The sequence below is a fragment of the Dipodomys ordii genome, unplaced genomic scaffold, assembly GCF_000151885.1.
Source record: "Dipodomys ordii isolate 6190 unplaced genomic scaffold, Dord_2.0 Scaffold184, whole genome shotgun sequence".
NCBI classification, from domain to species: domain Eukaryota; kingdom Metazoa; phylum Chordata; class Mammalia; order Rodentia; family Heteromyidae; genus Dipodomys; species Dipodomys ordii.
In genome coordinates this window covers 1073666-1096169 of record NW_012267400.1, presented here as the reverse complement: position 1 = coordinate 1096169, position 22504 = coordinate 1073666, and the positions used below count along the sequence as shown (strand labels likewise).

General features: G+C 57.4%; 2 protein-coding genes across 2 annotated transcripts in view; both read left to right on the top strand.

Moving 5' to 3' along the window:
• Positions 1 to 4176: 4176 nt before the first annotated feature.
• On the top strand, positions 4177 to 21782 carry Prkaca (protein kinase, cAMP-dependent, catalytic, alpha). Its single transcript, XM_013034250.1, has 10 exons — positions 4177 to 4321; positions 9840 to 9901; positions 10363 to 10491; positions 14916 to 15014; positions 15684 to 15766; positions 18361 to 18487; positions 18571 to 18666; positions 18756 to 18878; positions 20807 to 20971; positions 21127 to 21782. Exons 1-10 carry the CDS (start codon positions 4300 to 4302, stop codon positions 21250 to 21252), a joined length of 1032 nt encoding a protein of 343 aa, XP_012889704.1. The 5' UTR covers positions 4177 to 4299; the 3' UTR covers positions 21253 to 21782.
• Positions 21500 to 22504, top strand: part of Samd1 (sterile alpha motif domain containing 1) — a 4407-nt gene continuing 3402 nt past the window's right edge. Inside the window, exon 1 of the mRNA XM_013034199.1 lies at positions 21500 to 21538. Coding sequence (XP_012889653.1) covers positions 21500 to 21538 — 39 coding nt within the window. The remainder of the gene's footprint in view (positions 21539 to 22504) is intronic.

Here is a 22504-nt window from a genome sequence, read left to right as displayed (position 1 = left end):
CCAGCTGTCACCGAGAGCCCGGGCTCGGAGCGCCCGCCGCGGGGCCCGCGGGGGGCCTGTCACCGCCGCCGCCCCTCTCCCGGACCCTCTCCCCAGATCCTCACCCCCGCCTCTCCCGTCTCTGCCGCTGCCCCAAGCGCCTTCCATTCTAAGGTGCTTGCAGGGGGGTGGGGGAGTTCTGTCTCCTCCAGGCAGACACGGGCCGGTGGGGACCACACCCCTCCCCCATTTAGCTCCCCCCCATCTTCCTCCTGCCCTTCCCCTGTGCACCTACTCCGCCCCGCCCCCCCAGCAGACCCCAGAGCACTTCCAGCACTGCCTTTCCCTTGGGGTGTCACTTGGCATGGGGGACTGGCGCTCGCTGGGCCCCGCTGCCCCTCATTCTGTCACTCCGTGTCTCCGTTAGTTCTCCCCTTGTCTGTGTGCCTGTCTCTGCCCGGGCTGGGGTAGCAGACTGTGGAGTGCAGCTGGGTATTCACTGGGGGCTCTATCTTGGTTTAGGGTGGGGGCAGTGGCACAGTCCCCCCTCCCATCTCCTGCCCTGTGGGGAGCTCTGGGTTCCAGGGAGGGCTCCTCCATAGCTGGTTGCCCCTTAGCTCACTGAGCTGTCGTTCACCCAGTCCTGAGGGTTTTTGCACCCACTCCTGGCCCCCCTGGGTGAGGGCAGAGTGGGAATAGATAGGTTGGTTGGGCTGTGACTAAGATGATCAGAATGAGGACTTGTGCCAGTGGCTTCTGCCTGTAATCCAAGCTACTCGGGAAGCTATGATCTGAGGATCGCGGTTCAAAGCCAGCCCCGGCAAGAAAGTCTATAGGAGAGTCTTTTCTACCACTACCCAGCAAAAAGCTGGAAGTAGAGTTGTGGCTCAAGTGGAAGATTACCAGCCTTGAGCAGAAAAAGCTCAGGGGCAGTGCTCAGGCCCCAGGACTGGCAGGCACGCGTGCACACACACACACACACACACACACACACACACACACACACATGCATGCACGTGGTGGGGTGGCAGTAAGAAGAGGAATAGGTAGCACATAGTAATTCTCTTTACCAGGGGACAGATGGATTTTGACATTTACCCAGGGCTCACCCAGCAGGCGATGTGTAAACCGCCCCACCGCGCCCCCCCCCACCCCCCGCACCCAAGCATGCTGGCCTTTCCCAGCCAGAGACAGAACATGATTCTGCCTTGGGAATGATCTTCAGAAATGGCCTGTGTCCCCTCCCTAATTCCTTGAGCTCTGAAGTTGTCCCAGCTGAGGGACAATCCTGCCCCCCCACCCTCCAAAGTCCTCTGATCTGAAGAAGGGCCCAGCCTTGCTTTTTTTTTTTTTTTTTAATGAACAGTTCTTGGTTCTCAAATGCCAGCATCTCAGACTTAACCCAGAATGTCCTTTCCCAGAAAAATCAGGAAAAAATAATAAATGAAAAAAGAAAAAGAGAACTTTTATTCCCACGTGGAATTCGAGCTGCAGAATTGTAAAAGTTGCAGAGTGGCCTCAAGTGTGTTGGGCGGGCGGCCGGGGGGGGGGGGGGGGGAGGGGGGGAAGGGGGGGGGGGGGGGGGGGCGCGCAGACTTTAGTTGAACGCTTGATGACAGAAGAGCAGGTGGGTTGAGTCCAAAACAGCCCCGGGGCTGAGCTTGGAGAGACTAATGGGAAAGTGGGGGGGGGCAGGGGAACCCAGCCCCCCAGCAGGTGAGGCAGCTCTGTCTAGCAGTGGCTCTGATGAAAGTTGGGGAGATGACATAGTCTTGAAAAACCTTTAGGCATATCACACACATGGCGGTGGAGAAGGGTGGGGGTGGGGTGGGATGGAAAGCAGCACGGAGAAAAAGATCCCAAGAAAGAGATCAGAGGCACCGGAAGGAAGGAGCTGCTAATTCTCTGGAGATGAAATAGTGCTACTATTTATTGGGCCTTTAAGGCTGGGGCCAGGCTCAATGGTCTCCGTAGATAAATGTGCTCTGATGATTTTCATACGGGGCTATTCCAAATGAACCACTCAGTTTGACGTAGGTGACATCTCAGAGGCAGGATTCACATCCATCTCCATCCCCCAGCAAACTTCCTGGACCCTAAAATTTCCAAGCTCAGACTAATTTTTCTTTCTTTCTTTTCTTTTCCTTTTTTTTTTTTTTTTTTTGGTGGGTTATGGGTCTTGAACTCTGGGCCTGGGCGCTGTCCCTCAGCTCTTCAGCTCAAGGCCAACACTCTATCACTTGAGCCACAGCGCCACTTCTGGTTTTCTGATGGTTCATTGGAGATAAGAGTCTCATGGACTTTCCTGCCCAGGTTGTCTGTGAACCGTGATCCTCAGATCTCAGGCACCTGAGTAGCTAGGATTACAGTGTGAGCCACAGTGCCTGGCTTGGATTTTTATTTTGTTTTATTTTTGTATTGCTCCTGGGGCTTGAACTCAGGGCCTGGAACACTGTGCAAACTTTGTTTTTTGTGCTCAAGGTTAGTACTCTTACCACTTTGAGCCACAGTAACATTTCTAGCTTTTTGGTAGTAAATTGGAGATAAGATTCTCATGGAATTTCCTGCAGGCTGGCTTGCAGCCATGATTCTCAGCTCTCAGACTCCTGAGTGACTACTATTCTAGGCTTGAGCCATGGATCCCCCCCCCAAAAAAAAAAGTTGGGCAGTGATACATACCTGTAATCCCAGCACCGGGGTGTCTGAGACAGGAGGTTTTAGAGTTTGAAGCCAGTGCTGGTATATAGATCAGTGGCAAAGTGCTTACCTAGCAAGTGCATCGTCCTGGGTTCAAACCCCAGTACCAAAAAAGAAAAGACAAAAAAAAAATAATAAAGTTAAGGAAAAGAAAACCAGAGTTTGAATCCAGCCTAGGCTACACAGTAAGTAGCAAGACCTGTCTGTAGTAATAATCATAAATTAATTAAAATTTTTCTTTCTTCTTGTGCCAGCACTGGGACTTGAACTCAGGTCCTTGAACTCGTGCTTGGCTTTTTCCTCAAGGTTTTTTCACTCTATCACTCAAGCCACAGCTCCACTTTGGGCTTTTTGCTGATTGAGATAATACTGGTGGCTCATGCCTGTAATCCTGGCTACTCAGGAGGCTGAGATCTGAGTGTTGCTGTTCAAAGCCAGCCCAGGTAGTAAAGCCAGTGAACCTTTTATCTCTAATTAACTAACAAAAACACCGAAAGTAAAGCTGTGGCTCGAGTGGTAGAGCACTAGCCTTGAGCACCAAAGCTCAATGATAGCATCCAGGCCCAGAGTTCAAGCCCCAGGACCAACACACACCCACACCCACACACACACAGAAGTCTCAATGATTTCCTGCCTGGGCTGGCTTTGAACTGTGATCCTCAGATCTCAGCCTCCTGAGTAGCTAAGATGACAGGCATGAGCCACTGGCAGAATTTTGATGAATTTTGGTTTAGAGGTCTTAAGCAATATTGTAAATGAAACATGGGATTGCTACGCCTGTTAGATTCTTGTTGGTGCAGAGTAAAATAGACTCTTCCTAGAAAAATTGAATGGAACAAGATAGAACTCTCTCTTTTCATACCCCAGGGCTGAGCAAAGGGGCGGGGGGCGTCAGTAGCCAACCCAGCCTGTGGCAGGCACCTGCCTTTCACCTCCCACATGCCAGGGTTCTTGCCAGTGTCCCCCCACCCCCACCCAGCACTCCCGGGCTCCCCCAAAATGACAGAGGCATTGTAGGACCACAGTAAGACTCTGAGGGGGCACAGTAGTTCTGGGGTGGGGTGGGGTGGAGATGGAGCCCCTGGCTCTGGCCAGGCTGGAGCAATTGGGAGGAGCCAGCAGCCCCAGGAGACTCCCCGGACCGACAGCCAAGTGGGGCTCAGGTCCTGGCTGGCACTGGCTAAAGACGCCCCTGGGAGCTGGCCCATCTGAGAAGAGGCAGAGCGGGGTGAGGTCCTCAGCCCATCTGGGCACTGGGGGGGGGGGCTGGATGCGAGAGAACTGTTGTTGCCCTCCAACCTGCTACAGAGGCTTCAGAGGGTCAAACCTCATGCCGAGCCCTGGCTGGCAGTTGTACGGGTAGCCGGGAGGGCCTTGCGCCCAGCCAGGCCATCCAAAGTTTTGAGGGTCCTGGCTGGTGTTCCCCTGTACCCACTGGCCAGCAGGTTGAGTTTTTATTCTTGGTGTCCCCTCCTCCCCCTGCTCCCCCTGCTGCACCTCCCTGGAACTCCCTGGCTCCCCCTGCAGCCGGGGCTCCGGGGCTGGGCAGCCAGGCTGGTGCCACAGGTCTTCTGAGCCTTGCCAGCCACCGTAGTCCGGGTGCCCTATGAGCAAGACTGAGTGATGGCTTCCAGCTCCTACGATGGTGAGGCTGAGCCCTGTTGCTATAGCAACTTCGCAGGCACTCTCGGCCCCTGGAGTCAGGGAGGGGCTGCAGAAAAGGTTTGGGGGGGCAGGTAGAGAGGAGGCGCCCGTGGGCCTCCGCTGGCCCTGGGAGCCCTCTCTCTCCTGACCCCCCTGGGGCTGGGAGGTCTGGGAAGGGTGAGTGGAGGGGGTGGGTGGCCCGGGGCCCCCAGTCGGGGCTCAGTCCCCACAGAGGCAGGGGGGTGCCCCAGCCACTGGTGAGGTTCAACTCAGAATGAAGATCGGGGCCTCTGATGGAGAGGTAGGCCGGCAGTGTTGGGGACCCACCCCGCCCGCTGACAGTGGGGCGCTATCCACGCCAGTGTTTGGGTCCCCGTCAGGCTAGAAGGGGGTCCGGCCCAGAAGAGGGGTTCCACACAACCCTGGAGAAACTGGGCACCGCAAGCTAGGTCTGCCTGCCCCTGGACCCCCGTCTCGGCCAGGCTGTGGGGGACAGAGGTCCAAGGCTGCTGTGGGGGGGCGGGACTCCCCAAGGCGGGCACGGTCAGATCCCCCCCTTGATGGAATCCAGTGCCCCCTGCTGGGCCCCAGATAGCTTAGGGGTGTCTAGGGTTTCCAGACTCGGGTGGAGGCCGGTGGCACCCAAGTGTCAGGTACAGTGGGCAGCAGACTGCCCAGGCCACTTCTGGTGGACAGGGGTGGGGGACACCCGTGGCGAGGGAGGCCGCGCCTGCCTCTCCCCTTCTTTGGAGTTCTAGAAAGGACGGGGGAGATAGTCCGGGAGGCCTCCCCGCCCCCGCCTGGGTTGAGCCATTCCTTCATTTCCGGTCTGGACTTTCAGGGCCGAGCTTGGGGCCACGCGCAGGGCAAGGTTTGACAGAGGCCAAGGACAGCCGAGCCGGGCTCCCCTCCGCTCCCCTTCGCAGGTCCCTGCCCAGGACCAGATGTGCCCGTGCAGGGCGGGGAGGAGCGGGGTCGGGGCTCCGGGGAAGGGGAGCGGTCAGGGTGGTTCTCCTCACTGGCCCCCCATCCCCAGCCTTTCTCTCCAGCTGTTCCTCCAGATAGTTAATGAGCTTTGGGGGTGCTTTACCCTCCTCCCCAGCAAGTCTCTGGCTGGTGCCTGAGCCTGGGTCTCCAGTCCTTCCCCGGTGCCCTGGGGACGCGGCGCTGGGCGTTTGGACACAGCCAACCATGCCCGTGGAGGCTAGAGCCCCGAAGAGGAAGTACTTGAGTGCCAGGCCCTGCCCTGGGGCAGCTAGGATGGCTGGCCAGAGGGGAGCCCACTCTGTCCCCCATGATCTTCTCCTCCCCACCTCCAGCCAAGGGGGGCAGCGTAGAGCAGGTAGACCAGATACCTTTATCAGTTTACGTTTGTTCTTTTCTTTCTTTCTTTTTTTTTTTTCCCAGTTCTGGGTCTTGAACTCAGGGCCTGGACACTGTCCCTGAGCTTCTTTTGATCAAGGCTAGCACTCTACCCCTTGAGCCACAGCACCATGTCCAGCTTTTGCTGTGGATGTGGTGCTGAGGAATCGAACCCAGGGCTTCCTGCATGCGGGGCGAGCGCTGAGCCAGCTTCCCAGCTGGAGCAGGTGGAGCCGGTGCCTTTAAATGCTTCCGTGGCAACCAGCGCTGTCCCAGGAGGCTTCCCGCTCCACGCCCGGGCTCCTGAGCGCCTAGGCTGCCTGGGATGGATCTGGGGTCCGGAGGCCGCCAGGGGGGGGACTCGGACCTCACCTTCCACTGCTGGCTGCAGCTACTGCTCTGGGCGCACCTGGCCCTCCGTCTCTTGTTCTACCTGCGCCGCCACGCCCTCCGGGGGCCCAAACGGCCACAGGCACCCTGAGTCTCCCTAGCCGGGGAGCGGGGGAGGGGGCCACTGGGCCTCAGAGACCCCACCCCCACGCCCCTCTGACGCCCCGAGGGACAGGAAGGAGAGGTGAGTGCCAGCCGTGGGCAGTGACGCTGGGGAGGCACACGCAGCCCTTCCCGCGCTCTCCGGCCAGAGCCGCCGTGGGCCACCCCGGGGAGCGCAGCATGGAGGCACAGGGCCAGGCCTCTCTCTGCCGCCCCTTATGGGGGTGGGAAGGGAGCCCCCAGAGCAGGGGGGAGCTTCCAAGACAGCGGGTGTCACGGATGCTCCCCTGGGGGAAGGGTGGGAGCCGTGTGGTCCTCAGGCTCAGCGCGGTCATGTGGCCACGGGGGGGGCGGGGGAGCCGCCACCGCCTGGCCTCTGCCCCCACCACGCCGGGTCCCCCTTTTGCAGCCATTGCCCTTCTAGTCCCATGCAGGCCAGGCACGGCGGGGAACGGGGGGGAGCAGGCAGCTGTGTGGTGCCAGCCAGGCAGGTAAAAGGGGGGGCCGGGACCTGGGGGGGCCTGAGGGGTTCATGGGCTGCCGGGCCACTGGGTGTGTAAGCAGTGCCAGGCCGGGAGGCGGTGGGGGTGCCCAGCCTGCGCGCGGAGGCGAAGCGTCTGGCCATGCCGGCGCCGGTGCTGCTGCCTGCCATCCTGGCTTTCAGATGAGTTCGAGGCCAGCCTGGGCTGCGTAGCAAAAACTGGTCTCTCAAAAATAGGAAAGGAGGGCTGGGAAGTTGGCTCAGTGGTAGAGCGCTTGCCTTGCATGCCTGAGGCCCTGGGCTCGATTCCTCAGCACCACATAAGCAAAAAGAAAAAAGCCAGAAGTGGCGCTATGGCTCAAGTGGTAGAGCGCTAGCCTTGAGCTGAAGAGCTGATGGACAGCGCCCAGGCTCAGAGTTCAGGCCCCACGACTGGACCCAAAAAAAAAAAAATAGGAAAGGAGGGCTGGGAAGGTGGCTCAGCGGTAGAGCACTCGCCTTGCGCTGAAGAGCTGAGGGACAGCGCCCAGGCCCAGAGCTCAAGCCCCACAACCGACAACAACAACAAAAACAAAAAGCCTGGAGCCAGTAGCTACTCAGGAGGCTGAGGTATAAGGATCCAGGTTCAAAGCTAGGTCAGGCAGGAAACTCTGAGATTTTTTAACCAGCCAAAAGCTGGAAGTAGAACTGCGGCTCACATGGTAGAGCACCAGCTCTGAGTAAAAACACTGACAGTTCCAGGCCCTGATTTCTTTTTTTTTTTTCCAGTTCTGGATCTTGAGCTCAGGGCCTAGGGACTGTCCCTGAGCTTCTTTTGCTCAAGGCTAGCACTCTACCCCTTGAGCCACAGCGCCACATCTGGCTTTTTCTGTGGATGTGGTACTGAGGAATCGAACCCAGGGCATGTGTGGCAAGCACTCTACTACTGAGCCACCTTCCCAGCCCTCAGGCCCAGATTTCTTCAAGCCCCAGGACTGGCACCACAAATAAAGCCAGGAGCCCTATAATTCTATGCTCAGGAGACCGAGACCAGGGGATTGCAGTTCAAAGCCAGCCTGGGCAGGAAACTTCCAGAGACTCATATCTCCAGTGAACCACCAGAAAACCAGAAGCAATGCTGTGGCTCGAACTGGCAGAGCACTAGCCTTGAGCAAAAAAGCTAGAGACAGCGCGCAGGCCCTGAGTTCAAGACTCATGACTGACCAAAAAAATCAGCCCAGAAGGCTGGGCCTCAGAGCAGTGCCCACACTGTGGAGTAGCTGCAGGACGTGTCCGTGATGCAGAATCCACCAGCTACAGTTAAGACAAGCGCTCAGGCCCCGGAGAGTGGCCAGGGGCCAATCCCCCACACCGCAAGCCAATGAAATGAAATACAGAGTAGATTGGCACACTCAGCTGGGCATGGTAATACACACCTGTAGTCCCAGCCACTGCGGCCCTGTTCAAGACCAGCCTGGGTAACCCAGTGAGACCTCAAAAAGACAAATGGGCCAGGCAGGTGGCTCAGTGATAGAGCGCTTGCCTTGCAGGCATGAGGCCCTGGGTTCGATTCCTCAGCACCACATATGCAGAAAAAGTTGGAAGTGGCGCTGTGGCTCAAGTGGTAGAGCGCTAGCCTTGAGCTGAAGAGCTGAGGGACAGCGCCCAGGCCCAGAGTTCAGGCCCCATGATGGACAAAAATTAAAAAGAAAGACAAATGACTACCAGGGACTGGTAGCACACACCTGTAATTCCAGCCACTCAGAAGGCTGCTGAGATCTTTGGATCATGGTTCCAAGCCAGCCTGGGCAGGCGAGTCTGTGAGACGCTTATCTCCAGTTCACCAGCACAAAACGGGAAGTGGAGTTATGACTCCGAGTCGTAGGGCACTAGCCTTGAACACAGAAGCTCAGGGCCAGTGCCAGGCCCTGAGTTCAAGCCCCACGATCTAACCACCGCCTCCCCCAAGAAAAAAAGAGGCAAATGAGGTGCCTGGGAAGCAGGTGGCAAAGGCGCTGCGCGCAGCTCAGCCGGGAGGGCGTCGGGAGCCGTCCCTCAGCTTTTTTGCGCCAGGCTGGTTTTGTACCATTTAAGCCACAGCTCCACTTCAGCTTTTTGCTGGTTAACGGGAAATAAAAGCCTCAGGAACTTTCCTGCCCAGGCCAACTTCGAACCTCCGTCCGCCAGCCTCAGGATACGATGTAGGAGTGACCCGCTCCGCTGCAAAATCCTTTAACAGTTACAAGTGAAGTGCTGAGCGGGCATTCCACTGGCACGGCGCCCCGTTGCCAGCCCCGGTGCCCTTGGCTGCCCCTCCGTCCATCTGCACAGAGAAGGAACACTGAGGCCCAGAGAGGCCAGGCGATTGGCTCAAGGTCACACAGCGGGTCAGGGCCAGGCTTGGATTTCAGCCCCCAGCCACACTGCCCATCGGTCCCGTGGCCCCTGGCACGCACTTCCTGCCTCAGTTTCCTGGGTTGCAAGGCAGATGAAAGTGGAGGACAGGAGCCCCGGGTCTGCCAGCCAAGCTTCCAGGGTGGCCCAGGGCCGGAGGCCTTGAGCTTCTGTGGCGCCACAGGGCGGTGGGCATGGGGGCCAGCTCTGGATCAGGGCCCAAGTGACCAGCTGAGAAGAGGCCTGGGGCCCGCCGGGGGCCACGGTGACAGCTGAGACCCCCCCAAACCCCCCCAAGGGCACGTGAGCCCCACGGCCTCCACCCTGGGCTGGGCCTCTCCAGAGAAGGGGCTGGAGCTGCTGCCAGATCTAAGGCTATAAATACCCCGGCTGGCCTGGGGCTGGGCCCGGGAATGTGGCTCAGAACTGGGCCTGGTGGGGGTGGGCTGGCTGCCTCGCTCAGTCCCCTGGGAGTGACCCCTAAGTCTCCTGGGACTCCGCTTTGGATGACCAGGAAGTGGGACCCCCCCCCATCTCCTAACAAAGAGATACCCAGGTCCCAGCCCCTCTGTCAAGATTGTCTCTCCCCCCCCCTCCCAGCCCCTGAACCCCTCCCCCAAGTTTCTGATAGGCTCAGCCAGGGTCCCCCAAAGACACTGGGTAACGGTCAGGCTCGGCGTCCAGGCAGCTGCACCCTAACGCAACACCAAAGTGGAAAAAGGTCGCCGTCTCCCGCGCCCCCCCGCCCCCCCCCCGTGGTGGGGTGGGCCACACCCATCCCAACCCTCTCCTCTTCTCTCTTGCTTTCCAGTGAAAGAGTTCTTAGCCAAAGCCAAAGAAGATTTCCTTAAAAAATGGGAAAACCCCGCCCAGGTGAGTGCCTCCTGGCCCCCCGCACCCTGGCCATACAACCAAAACTACAGCCACAGGCAGTGGCCGTGGGAGGGGGGTCACCAGTTCCCAGCCAGCCTGGGTTGCTTAGCATCTCAAAAAGATGAATGAATGAATGAATGAAAATCAAGGACCCCATGTAGGCTCCTAGGCCTGATCCCATGTCTTCCGCCCATGTCCAGAATGACTCCCTGGACCCCCCCCCTGCAGCCGGAACTCCCCCCCCAGCTCCCTTCCAACCGATGCTCCCCCCCCCCCATGCAGCTGCCAGCAGCTCCCGGGCCCCAGGCCAGGGCCGGATCTGTCCCCTGCCACCCTCCTGGAGGAATGCGCCCGGGTCTCCACCCGCTGCCCAGAGCCCCCTCTGCTGGTGGCACCGGACAGGCCCCACATCCCCGGGCATGGGGCGGAAGTGACTGACCAGCCCACCTCTCCCTCCCCAGAACACAGCCCATTTGGATCAGTTCGACCGGATCAAGACTCTGGGCACAGGCTCGTTCGGGCGGGTGATGCTAGTGAAGCACAAAGAGACCGGGAACCACTACGCCATGAAGATCCTCGACAAACAGAAGGTGAGCGGCCCGGGCCCCCAGCACCAGCCGGGCCCGCCATGCCCACTCGGCTCCCATGTTCTAGAAAGATCGAAAAGTCAGCCCTAGGCTGACTGTCCTCTGAGCTGGGTATTGGGGGTGCAGCTCCTGGCCTGTAGCAGGCCCCGCCTCTGTCCTCAGCATTGAAGGGGGAAAAACAATTAGTTCAATCACATCCATGTCTTGTCTGTTAAGAAAGAAAGTTAAACCCGGTGCTGGCAGCTCACTCCTGTCATCCTAGCTACTCAGGAGGCTGAGATGTAAGGATCACGGTTCAAAGCCAACCCAGGCAGGAACAGAATCTCTTCAATTAAGTATCACAAGAAAGCGGGAAGCAGAGCTGTGGCTCAAGTAGTAGCACTCCACCCTTCGGTGGAAAAAGCCCAGGGACAGTGAATTGTCCTTGAGCTCAAGCCCCAGGACTAGTCAGAAATGGAGCTGTGGCTCACGTGATGGAGCACTAGTCTTGAGAAGGAAAAAAAAAAAAGCCGAGTGTCATTGGCTCATGCCTGTAATCCCAGCTACTCAGGAGACAGATCGGAAGATTGCGGCTCAAAGCCAGCCTAGGCAGAAAAGTCTATGAGTCTCTTTTTTTTGTTTTGTTTTGTCAGTCGTGGGGCCTGAGCTCAGGGCCTGGGCGCTGTCCCTCAGCTCTTCAGCTCAAGGCTAGCGCTCTACCATTTGAGTCACAGCGCCACTTCTGGCTTTCTCTGCTTATGTGGTGCTGAGGAATCGAACCCAGGGCCTCATGCATGTGAGGCAAGTGCTCTACCACTGAGCCACCTTCCCAGCCCAGTGAGACTCTTACCTCCAATTAATCGCCAATAAATCTGGAAGTGGCGCTGTGGCCCAAGTGGTAGAGTGCTAGTCTTGAGAAAAGAAGCTCAGAGACATCGCCCAGGCCCTGAGTTCAAGCCTTAGGACCTGTACTAAAAAAAGAAAATGAAAATGAAAAGGCATGCAAGCAAGCAACGTGAGCCTGCCAATACAGCTCTGGGCAGAGTCCTTGCCCAGGTATACAAGATCCAAAGGGTCCCCAACCCCTCAGTCCACAGGAAGATGCAGGGGGCCTTCTAGGGAACACCTCTTTTTTTTTGTAGGTCGTGGGGCTTAAACACTGGGCCTGGGCGCTGTCCCTCAGCTCTTCAGCTCAAGGCAAGCGCTCTACCGCTTGAGCCACAGTGCCACTTCCAGTTCTCTAGCTTTATTGAAGATAAGAATCTCACGGAGGGGCTGGGAAGGTGGCTCAGTGGTAGAGCGCTTGCCTTGCATGCCTGAGACCTTGGGTTCAATTCCCCAGCACCACATAAGCAAAAAGAAAAAAAGCTGGAAGTGGCACTGTGGCTCAAGTGGTAGAGCGCTAGCCTTGAGCTGAAGTGCTGAGGGACAGCGCCCAGGCCCAGAGTTCAGGCCCCACGACCAGACCCCAAAAAAAAAAAAATCTCACAGACTTTACTGCCCGGGCTGGCTTTGAACCATGATCCTCAGATCTCGGCCTCCTGAGTAGCTAGGATGACAGGCGTGAGCCACCGGCGCTTGGCTACCTCCTTTTTTTTTCTTTTGCCAGTCCTGGGATCCTGGGACTTGAACTCAGGGCCTGGCACTGGCCCTGTGCTTCCTGCTCAATGCTAGCGCTCTACCACTTGAGCCACAGCTCCACTTCCAGCTTTTTCTGCTTATGTGGTGCTGAGGAATCCAACCCAGGACTCCGCACGCGAGGCAAGCGCGCTACCACGGAGCCACCTTCCCAGCCCCACACCTCCTCCTTTGGCACTTTTGCACCTGTGAGAGCCTGCAAGGAGGTTCCTGGAGACCCATGCATCCAAGGAACACCTGTATTGCCCAAGCCCCTAGAAGGTGCCAGATCAGAGGCCCTGGCTACCACACAGCAGCCACCGCTCAGGATTGGGAGGGGGCGGCAGACTGTAGCTGGAAGGCTTCCAAGAGGAGGCTGTGTTTGTAAGGGACATTGTTTTTTTTTTTTTTAATCAGTCATGGGGCTTGAACTCAGAGCCTAGGCGCTGTCCCTGAGCTCTTTTGCTCAAGGCGAGCGCTCTACCACTTGAGCCACAGCGCCACTTCTGGTTTTCTGGTAGTTGATTGGAGATAAGACCTGCCTGGACTGTCTTCAAACCACAATCCTCAGATCTCAGCCTCCTGAGTAGCTGGGATCACAGGTGTGAGCCACCGACGCCCAGTTTAGAATAGACATTCTTTCCATAAAGAGTTCTGAAATCTGACAGCACCTGGGTGTCATTGTGACACAAGTCACGAGGAGTTCTTTGTGTGTATACGAACACACCCTTGAGCATGCTTGCATGCATGCGTTGCTGGAGGTCAAATACTGACACACACCTCCCCTCAGCCCAACAGAACTGATTCCAGCTTTTCAAGGCACCCCGTCAAGGTGTCAAAATGGTACCCTCCTCCCCCCAAAAAACACATGAAATTCTTTTCTTTTTCTTTTTTTTCCTTTTTGACAGTCGATACTAGAACTTGCGCTGGCCTGAGCTTTCTCCCGCCTAACCAGTGCTCTACCACTTGATCCATGCCTCAAACTCAGCTTTTTGTTGTATCATTGGAGATGGAGTCTCAGAGATTTACCTTGCTGGGTTGCTTCAGGCCTTGATTTCAGCCTTGAGTAGCTAGGGTTACAGGCATGAACTGCCAGAACCCAACTTTGTTTGTTTTTTGTGATGCTGAGAAATAAATACAAGCTAAGCAAGGTGCTGCCACTGTTTCCACTCAGCCCTTAAAAACTCAGTTTAGCCATAGATTTATTTTTTATTTATTTATTTTGCCAGTGCTGGGGCTTGAACCCAAGGCCTGAGCACTGTTCATGAGCCTCTTCGTGCTCAAGGCTAGCACTCTACCCAGAGCCACAGTACCACTTCCAGCTGTTTCTGAGTAGTTCATTGGCGATAAGAATCTCACCCAGCCAGAGCGCCAGTGGCTCATACCTATAATCCTAGCTACTCAGGAGGCTGAGATTTGAGGATCACAGTTCAAAGACTCTTCACTCCAATGAACCACCAGAAAACCGGAAGTGGCGCTGTGGCTCAAGTGGTAGAGCGCTCGCCTTGAGCTGAAGCGCTGAGGGACAGTGCCCAGGCCCAGAGTTCAAGCCCCATGACCAACCAGAAAAAAAAAAAAAGAAAAGAAAATCTCATGGACTTTCCTGCCTGGGCTGGCTTCAAACCACGATCCTCAGCTCTCAGCCTCCTGAGCAGCTAGGATCATAGGCATGAGCTACTGATGCCTGACAGGCCATATAGTTTTAATTTCCTTTTATGTACTTTTTTGTAGTCCTGGGGTTTGGACTCAAGGCGTTGACTTGCTTGGGCTGACACTCTACTTGAGCCCTGCTTCAGCCCAGTTTTTGCTACCTGAGGTGGGTTTTGCAAGCCAAGTTAGCCTCACATTTCAATCCTTCCACAGCCTCCAGAGCAGCTAGGATTACAAGAGTGAACCAACACCCAGCTTTTATTTTTATTTTGGCCATACTGGGCTTTGGACTCCAGTCCTGTATTTGTTTGGTCAGACACTCTACTTGTTTTGTTTCGTTTTGTGTCTGTCCTGGGGCTTGAACTCTGGGCCTGGGTGCTTCTGGCTTTTTCTGCTTATGTGGTGCTGAGGAATCGAACCCAGGGCCTCATGCATGCAAGGCAAGTGCTCTACCACTGAGCCACCTTCCCAGTCCCTCAGCTGGAGTTTTTTTTTTTTTTTGGGGTCTGGTTGTGGGGCCTGAACTCTGGGCCTGGGCGCTGTCCCTCAGCTCTTCAGCTCAAGGCTAGCGCTCTACCACTTGAGCCACAGCGCCACTTCCGGCTTTCTCTGCTTATGTGGTGCTGAGGAATCGAACCCAGGGCCTCACTGTCCCTCAGCTCTTCAGCTCAAGGCTAGCGCTCTACCACTTGAGCCACAGCGCCACTTCCGGCTTTTTTCTTTTTGCTTATGTGGTGCTGAGGAAGTGAACCCAGGGCCTCAGGCTTGCAAGGCAAGCGCTCTACCACTGAATCACCTTCCCAGCCCTCTGAGCTGCTTTTGCTCAAGGCAAGTGCTCTACCACTTGAGCCACACCTGCACTGCTGGCTTTTTTGGTGGTTCATAAGTCTCAAGGACTGGCTTTGACCGTGGATCCTCAGATCTCAGCCCCCTGAGTAGCTGGCATTACAAGGTGTGGGCTACCCACAAGCCCGTGGGGTAGGCCTGTCTCTTTTCCACCTTTGCTCTTTCCTCCAGGAAGCCTTCAGTGACTGCCCATGACGGGCTGGCGGGCGTGGGAAGGTGACCCGCGCACTCCTCCGCAGCCACGTGGGGTGGGGGAGGAGCAGCCGCTGGCTGCCGCGATCTGGTGTCCCCAGTGGGGGCGCCCCTCTCAGGCCCCTCCTCTCCGTGCCCCCCAGGTGGTGAAGCTGAAACAGATCGAGCACACCCTCAATGAGAAGCGGATACTGCAAGCCGTCAACTTCCCATTCCTGGTCAAGCTCGAGTTCTCCTTCAAGGTGGGGGCCGCGGCCTCCAGTGCCATCTGCTGCCAGGCCCGAGCGAGCTCTGCAGGAGAGAGAGCTAGCTGGGCTTCTTTTTTGGTCAATCACTGGTCTTGAACTCTGGGCCTAGGCGCCGTCCCTCAGCTCAAGGCGAGTGCTCTACCACTTGAGCCACAGCACCACTTCTGGTTTTCTGGTGGCTCATAGGAGATCAGAGTCTCACAGCCTTTCCTGCCCTGGTTGGCCTTTGATCCACGGTCCTCAGACCTCAGCCTCCCACCAAGTAGCTAGGATGACAGGCGGGAGGCTTCTGCGCCCGGCTTTTCCCGTTGTGTTTGAGATGAAGGTGTTAGCCTACAGCCTGGCCCGTAAACTCTGGCTGAGCCTGCCCCAGCCCTCCCTGTGCTGGGATTACAGGTGTGCACCAACTCACCCAGCGTATTTTCCTTTGGGGCCCCACAAATCCTGTGGCTTTACCATGGCCACAGCTTGCAGCTGACAGTAACCCCATGAGCCTTCCTCGGGCCCCTGCCAATTCCTCAGGTCCCCTCTGAGCAGGACCCCATCCACCCTCTGCGTACAGTGAGTGGGCCACGCGGTGCCTACCCGCCCTGTAGCCTCTAAGGCCTTCAGGGGGCCTGGGGCCTGGGGCCCGGGCATCACCTCCCATCCCCTGTCCCGCAGGACAACACGAACTTGTACATGGTCATGGAGTATGTGCCTGGCGGGGAGATGTTCTCGCACTTACGGCGGATCGGCAGGTTCAGGTAAGCGGCTGGGCCTGCACCCCTACACCGCCAGGCCACCAGGGAGGCACCAGAAACCCCACTGCCGTGGCCCCAGGGTTTACTCACCCCTGTGCTGAGGAATCTGCCACGCTGGTACCCCCAGAACCACGCAGGCAGATCAAGACAGTACCCTAAGCATTGACTTTGGGGGGCTGAGCCTGGGGGCAGAACCCCAGCAGCATAGAAGGAGAATGGTGGCATTTCACCTGAGCCACGCCCCCTCAGGCCCCTCCCTTTTTATTTTGCCCATCCTGGGGCTTGAACTCAGGGCCTGGGCACTGCCCCTGAGCTGCTTTGTGCCTAAGGCTAGTGCTCTACCACTGGAGCTCCACTTACAGCTTTTTCTGAGTCATTTATTGGAGATGAGAGTCTCACAGACTCTCCTGCCCCGACCGACATCAACCTGCGATGCTCCGATCTCAGCCTCCTGAGTAGCTGGGATGACAGGTGGGAGCCTCCAGCCCCTGCCCCTCCCCTAGCCTTTTCTTGTGTCTTGAGCTTTTTACTCTGGCTGCGCCTGGACCCCGTGCCTCCTGCTTATGTTCCTGCTGAAGCCCGGTGACAGACAGCTACCACCCTGCTCAGCTACTTCACTGGTTGAGATGAGGTCTTAAGAAAACTTGGGCACTGGTGGCTCACGCCTGTCATCCTATAGGCTCAGGCTGAGAGCTGAGGATCCCAGTTCAAAGCCAGCCCAGACAGGAAAAGTCCGTGAGACTCTTATCTCCAATAAACCACCAGAAAACCAGAAATGGCCCTATGGCTCAAGTGGTAGCCCTCACCTTGAGCTGAAGAGCAGCACAGGGACAGCACCCAGGCCGAGTTCAAGCCTCACGACTGACAAAGAGAGAGACAGAGAGACCTTGGCCTCATATTGCAACTCTCCTGATCGCAGCCTCAAGTAGCTGAGATCACAGGGCTGAATCGCCGTGCACAGCTGCTTTATTTTTCCTATGGAGCCTTGTGATGTTGCCTGGACCAGCCTGAACCTCAACCACAGGCCCGAGCACACGCTGCCGCTGCACGTGTCCCCATGCCCAGGATGCTTTCTATTGGTTTTTTGGTGTTTTTGTTTTTTGATCTTGGTGGTGGTGGTGGTCGTGGGGCCTGAACTCTGGGCCTGGCGCTGTCCCTCAGCTCTTCAGCTCAAGGCGAGCGCTCTACTGCTTGAGCCACAGCGCCACTTCCCATTCTCTGAGTAGTTCATTGGAGATAAAGAGTCTCAAGGCCTGGCGGTAGTTCACACCTGTCATCCTGGCTACTCAGGAGGCTGAGATCTGGGATCACGGTTCAAAGCCAGCCCGGGCAGTAAAGTCCGTGAGACCCTTATCTCCAATAAAACCACTAGAAAACCAGAAGTGGCGCTGTGGCTCAAGCGGTAGAGCGCTCACCTTAAGCTGAAGAGCTGAGGGACAGCAACCAAGCCCAGAGTTCAAGCCCCACAACTGACCAAAAAAAAAGACTTTCCTGCCTCGGCTGGCTTTGAACCTTGATCCTCAGATCTCAGCCTCCTGAATAGCTAGGATGACAGGCGTGAGCTACCGGAGCCCAACTGTTTTTTGATCTCAGTTCCCTGAGCTGATAAGATTGATCTCCCCTCCTCCATTGCCCAAGTAAATGGGACTCAAGATGTGCTACTTTGGGCCCAGGAAAAAAATCAGTCTGAAGTTTACTGTAGCTCAAGTGGTAGAGCGCTTGCCTTGAGCTGAAGAGCTGAGGGACAGCGCCCAGGCCCAGAGTTCAAGGCCCACGACCAACAACAACAAAGAATTATTCATTTATTTGAGCAGTTGTAGGCTTTCAACTCAGAGCTGTGAGCCTGCTGGGCAGGTGCTCAACCACTTGAGTCATGCCTCTAATCATCTAGTATTTTTTTATTTGGTAGCTATGATAATCGACAGTGATCTTCCATATTCCCTTCCCTCCTCTGTAGTCTTTGTTTTGATTTGGTTGTTGTTAGCGTAGTTGACTGTTTTGTGTCAGTATTGTCAGTATTCTGGGCCTGGAGATTGTCCCTGAGCTATTTTGCTCTATTTTACTCTGCTTGAGCCAAGGCTCCAGTTCAGTTGCTTTTTTGTTTTTGTTTGTTAACTGGAGATAAAGAGTCGCAAGGACTTTTCTGCGTAGGCTGGCTTCAAACCTCAATCCTGGGGTCTCCGCTTTTGAGTGGCTTGAATGACAGGCATGAGCCGCCTGGCCCTGAGACAGGGTCTAAGGCACCCCCCACCCCCAGGCTGGCTTTGATCCTGAGATCCTCCTGCCTCAGCTTCCTGCATAGCTGGGATTATATGCATGACCCACGTTGCCTGGCTTCATTTTCTATTTTGAGATGAGGTACTCAGGTCTTGCTGTGTTGCCCAAACTGACCTCACACACCCAGGCCCAAGTCATCCTCCAGCCTCGCCTCCCAAGTTGCTGGGACTACAGGTGTGAACCACTGTGCCCTGGCTTTGAATCCACTTGGGAACTAGGCTGGAAGAATCTGCCTCTGCAAGCGGCCAGGTGAGCCTGCTTGCCTAGCCACAAAGGAGTGTGGCTGCCCCTGACCCCCTCCCCCCGCTTGCCCCCCACAGCGAGCCCCACGCCCGCTTCTACGCGGCCCAGATCGTCCTGACCTTCGAGTATCTGCACTCGCTGGACCTCATCTACCGGGACCTGAAGCCAGAGAACCTCCTCATCGACCAGCAGGGCTACATTCAGGTGCCCACCCAGCCCAGCCCCGCAGGGGGGGCGCCCTGGGGTCCCTGCCCCACCCAGCCACCCCCCCCTTCTTGTGCCCACAGGTGACAGACTTCGGCTTTGCCAAGCGTGTGAAAGGCCGTACCTGGACCTTGTGTGGGACCCCCGAATACTTGGCCCCGGAGATAATCCTGAGTAAAGTAGGCGCTCCCCCCCCTTCCCCTGCCCACCCTCCCTCCCTCCCCCGAGGCCCATGCCTCCCCCGTCACCCGCCACCCATCTCATCCAGGGCTACAACAAGGCGGTGGACTGGTGGGCGCTCGGGGTCCTCATCTACGAAATGGCCGCGGGGTACCCACCCTTCTTCGCTGACCAGCCCATCCAGATCTACGAGAAGATCGTCTCTGGGAAGGTGAGGCTGGGGGCACCCCCCACACCCACCCCCCCCAGCCGCAGTCAGAAGCATCCTGAAGTGGCTCCCGCAGGGCTGCCGGCCCGGCTGTCCTCTGCCAGGGTCCCATTCCCTGCTCAGTGCAGAGCCTTCCCGGGCCTCGCCCAGGCCTGAGGGGTGCTGCCCCCCAGGGACAGGGTGGGGAGGGGGCAACCCCAAGGGAGGGGGTGCAGGGAGGCCAAGGCTGGCCCGGCCTCCCCCCACACACACACACATACACATACACACAATACATACACATATACGCACATACACACATACACATACACAAACATATACACACACATACACATACACACAATACACACATACACACATATATACGTACACACACACATATACACACACATACACATATGCACACATACACAAACATATACACACATACACATACACACATGCACACAATACATACACATACACACATATATACGTACACACACACATATACACACACATATACGTATACACATATGCACATGCACACATACACACATACGTATACACACATACACACATATATATGCACACACATATACATACACACATGCACATACACACACATATATACACATACATATACACATACACACACATACATGCATATACACACATGCACGTGCACACGCCCACACACACACACATACACACGCACATGCCCGCGCACACACAGCATGCGCCCCCACCCCGGCCCCACCACCCCACTGGCCTTGAAACTCGGAACAAAGTTGGCCCGCCCCTCTGAGCCTCATCTTGAGCTTGTGGGAAGAAGTCGGGGCACTGCTGGGGGCGGGGGCTGTCGCCAGGCAGAGCAGGGGGGGGATGAGCACAGAGGCCGCTTTGTAGCCTCCTCCCTCCCCCGCCTTGCTATCTGCTGCACACCCCACTGGGGTGGCTGCTGTGCGCAGGCCCAGAGAGGTGAAGGGCCGAGGCCAAGGCCACACAGCGCGGGAGGCCAAGCAAGGACTTGCAGGCAGGGGACGCTGTGTGCGAGGCCTTGGGACCCCAGATTCCAGAAGAACTGAGCTGTGCAGAGGCTGGGGAGACGGGGAGGGGGGAGGCGAGGAAGGGTGTTCAAAAGCAGCCAGGAATGGAAGGTCCAAGCCTGAGGCTGCCCCCCCCCCCGCCATGCCTGGGTGGCCCGGCCACCCTCCCCACCCTTGCTTTCCTCCTTGCTGAGACTCAATACCTGCCTAACAGCACTGGTTCTCAACTGTCTCCCCGGACCTCCAAAGCCACAGGAAAGGCCCCACAGGCGCCTTCCGCGGGCGCGTTGATCTGTAGGACAGGGTCTCACTTCCTGCCACGCTCCTGGACCATCCGCCAGTTCCCCTTCCCACAAAACGGGGATGATGTCACCGTGACATCACCGTGCCCTGTGCCCGGTTGGGAAGAGGGGGCTCTGGAACATTCCTTTGGAGTACAATCCTCGCCAATCTAAATCTCCCAAGTCGCTGGGATTCTTGGCCCAGTCACCAGCACCAGCCAGAACAGGCCAGACTTTTTTTCTGGTGGTGGTGGTTTTGTTTGGGGTTCTGGCCTTTGCGCTCTGGGACTTGCGCGTGCCTGGCTGACCCTCTACCACTCAAGCCTCGCCTCCTATCCAGCTTTCCTTGTTTGATTTTACTCATTCAGATGGGAGTCGTGAACTTTCTTCCTGGGGTCTTCGGGTCTCAGCCTCTTTGTTTTGGTCGGTCATGGGGCTTGAACTCTGGGCCTGGGCGCTGTCCCTGCACTCTTCAGCCTGGGCTGGCTTTGAACCGTGACCCTCACATCTCCGCCTCCTGAGTCGCCAGGTTGAGCGGCGCGAGCCGTGGGCGCGCGGGGCTGCGCACAGGCCTGTCCCCGGAGCGGGGGGTCCAGCACCCCATGTGTCTGTGCCCCTCCAGGTGCGGTTCCCGTCCCACTTCAGCTCAGACCTGAAGGACCTGCTGCGCAACCTGCTGCAGGTGGACCTCACCAAGCGCTTCGGGAACCTCAAGAACGGGGTCAACGACATCAAGAACCACAAGTGGTTCGCCACCACTGACTGGATCGCCATCTACCAGAGGAAGGTGGGCCCCCCGCGCCCCAGGCAGAGCAGCCCTGGGGTTACCTGGCCATCCGCCGTGTCCGTGCCCCAAGGCCGCGCCCAGGCCGGCGGCCATTTTCACTTTGTGTGATGCTGCCAGCTCTCTGAGCCCCCGCCCGTCTTCTGGTCCCTCTCCAGGTAGAAGCCCCCTTCATACCAAAGTTCAAAGGCGCTGGGGACACGAGTAACTTCGACGACTATGAGGAGGAAGAGATCCGGATCTCCATCAATGAGAAGTGTGGCAAGGAGTTTTCTGAGTTTTAGGGGTGTGCCTGTACCCCCAGGGGTTCTCTTTTTCTTTCTTTTTTTTTCTTTGGTGGGGGGGTGGGAGGATTGGATTGAACAGCCAGAAGCCCCCAGAGTTCCTTGCATCTAACTTCACTCCCCCCACCTGGCCCTTCAGGGTTGGGGGAGCACGGGGGTCATTCAGATGGATGGAAACACCAGCTGCACCCCCTTCCCTTGGCCTCCCTGCCCCTCCCCCTCCCCAGCCCACTTCTGCCAGTTCCACATGAGTTTCTCAGCCCCAGTAGACCCCCTCGCCTTGCTGGTGTGTCCGAGGGCAGGATGAGGAGAGGGGACCCCAACTTTCCTCCGGCCCCCACCCCCACCCCCACCCAGCACAAGGATGAACGGATAGACTGGAAAGCCAACCTTCCCTTCCCAGCAGTCCTGCGGGAGGAAAGACTTGAGGACCGTGTTCAGTGGGCTGCTGGCTAGAATTGAAAGGAAAAGGAAAAAATTAAAATCTATTAAGTTCTACAGTGCCTCCTCCCTCCTCCCGCCCCGCCCCGCCCCGGCCCGCCCCCCAGGCTGCAAAAGCAGGAAGTGGGGTTCCAGCCGGCCCCAAGCTACAGCGCCCCCACCCCTGCTCCCAGGGGGGTCCTCTGCGAGCGCACCGGGGTGCGTCCCCCCGCCCCCCGGCCGTGTGGACCCCCGCTCCACAGCTTCCTCCACCCTCCAGCTATCGGGAGCCAAAGCAGCTGCCCCGGCCCTGCCAAAGACAAGTTTCTTCTCCCCTCCCCCCAACTAAAGATACGGGGAGCCCTAAGCCCAGGGCGCCCCCCGGCCCCGCCCAGCAGCAGACACCCCCGACCTCCATTTTATTCTCAGCCGGATTTTCATTCCCAGCCTCCCCTCCGCTCAGCTGGGACAGCGCGGCCCGCGGGCCGCGGCCTCCGCCCGGGGCTCGAGGCCCGGCTGGCGGGACAGCGGCCCGCGCTGACCGCCCGGCGGCCCGCGCGCCCGGCTCCGCCTCGCTGTCAGCCGTCCTCCCCCGCCCCAGGCCAGGGCATCTGTGCTGCTTTTCTCTCTTTTACGAGCAAAGTGGGGGGGCTGCCGGGGAGCCCCGAATCTGCCCCTTCCCACCCCCTCTCCAGCCCCGGAGGAGCGCGGGGCCGGCCGCCCGGGTGCGGGCTGCGAAGGACGAGGCTTCCTCCCGAACCGTGTGCTGTTGTAAACATATTTGAGAACTATTACCAATAAAGTTTTGTTTAAAAAAAAGTCGCCGGTGTTG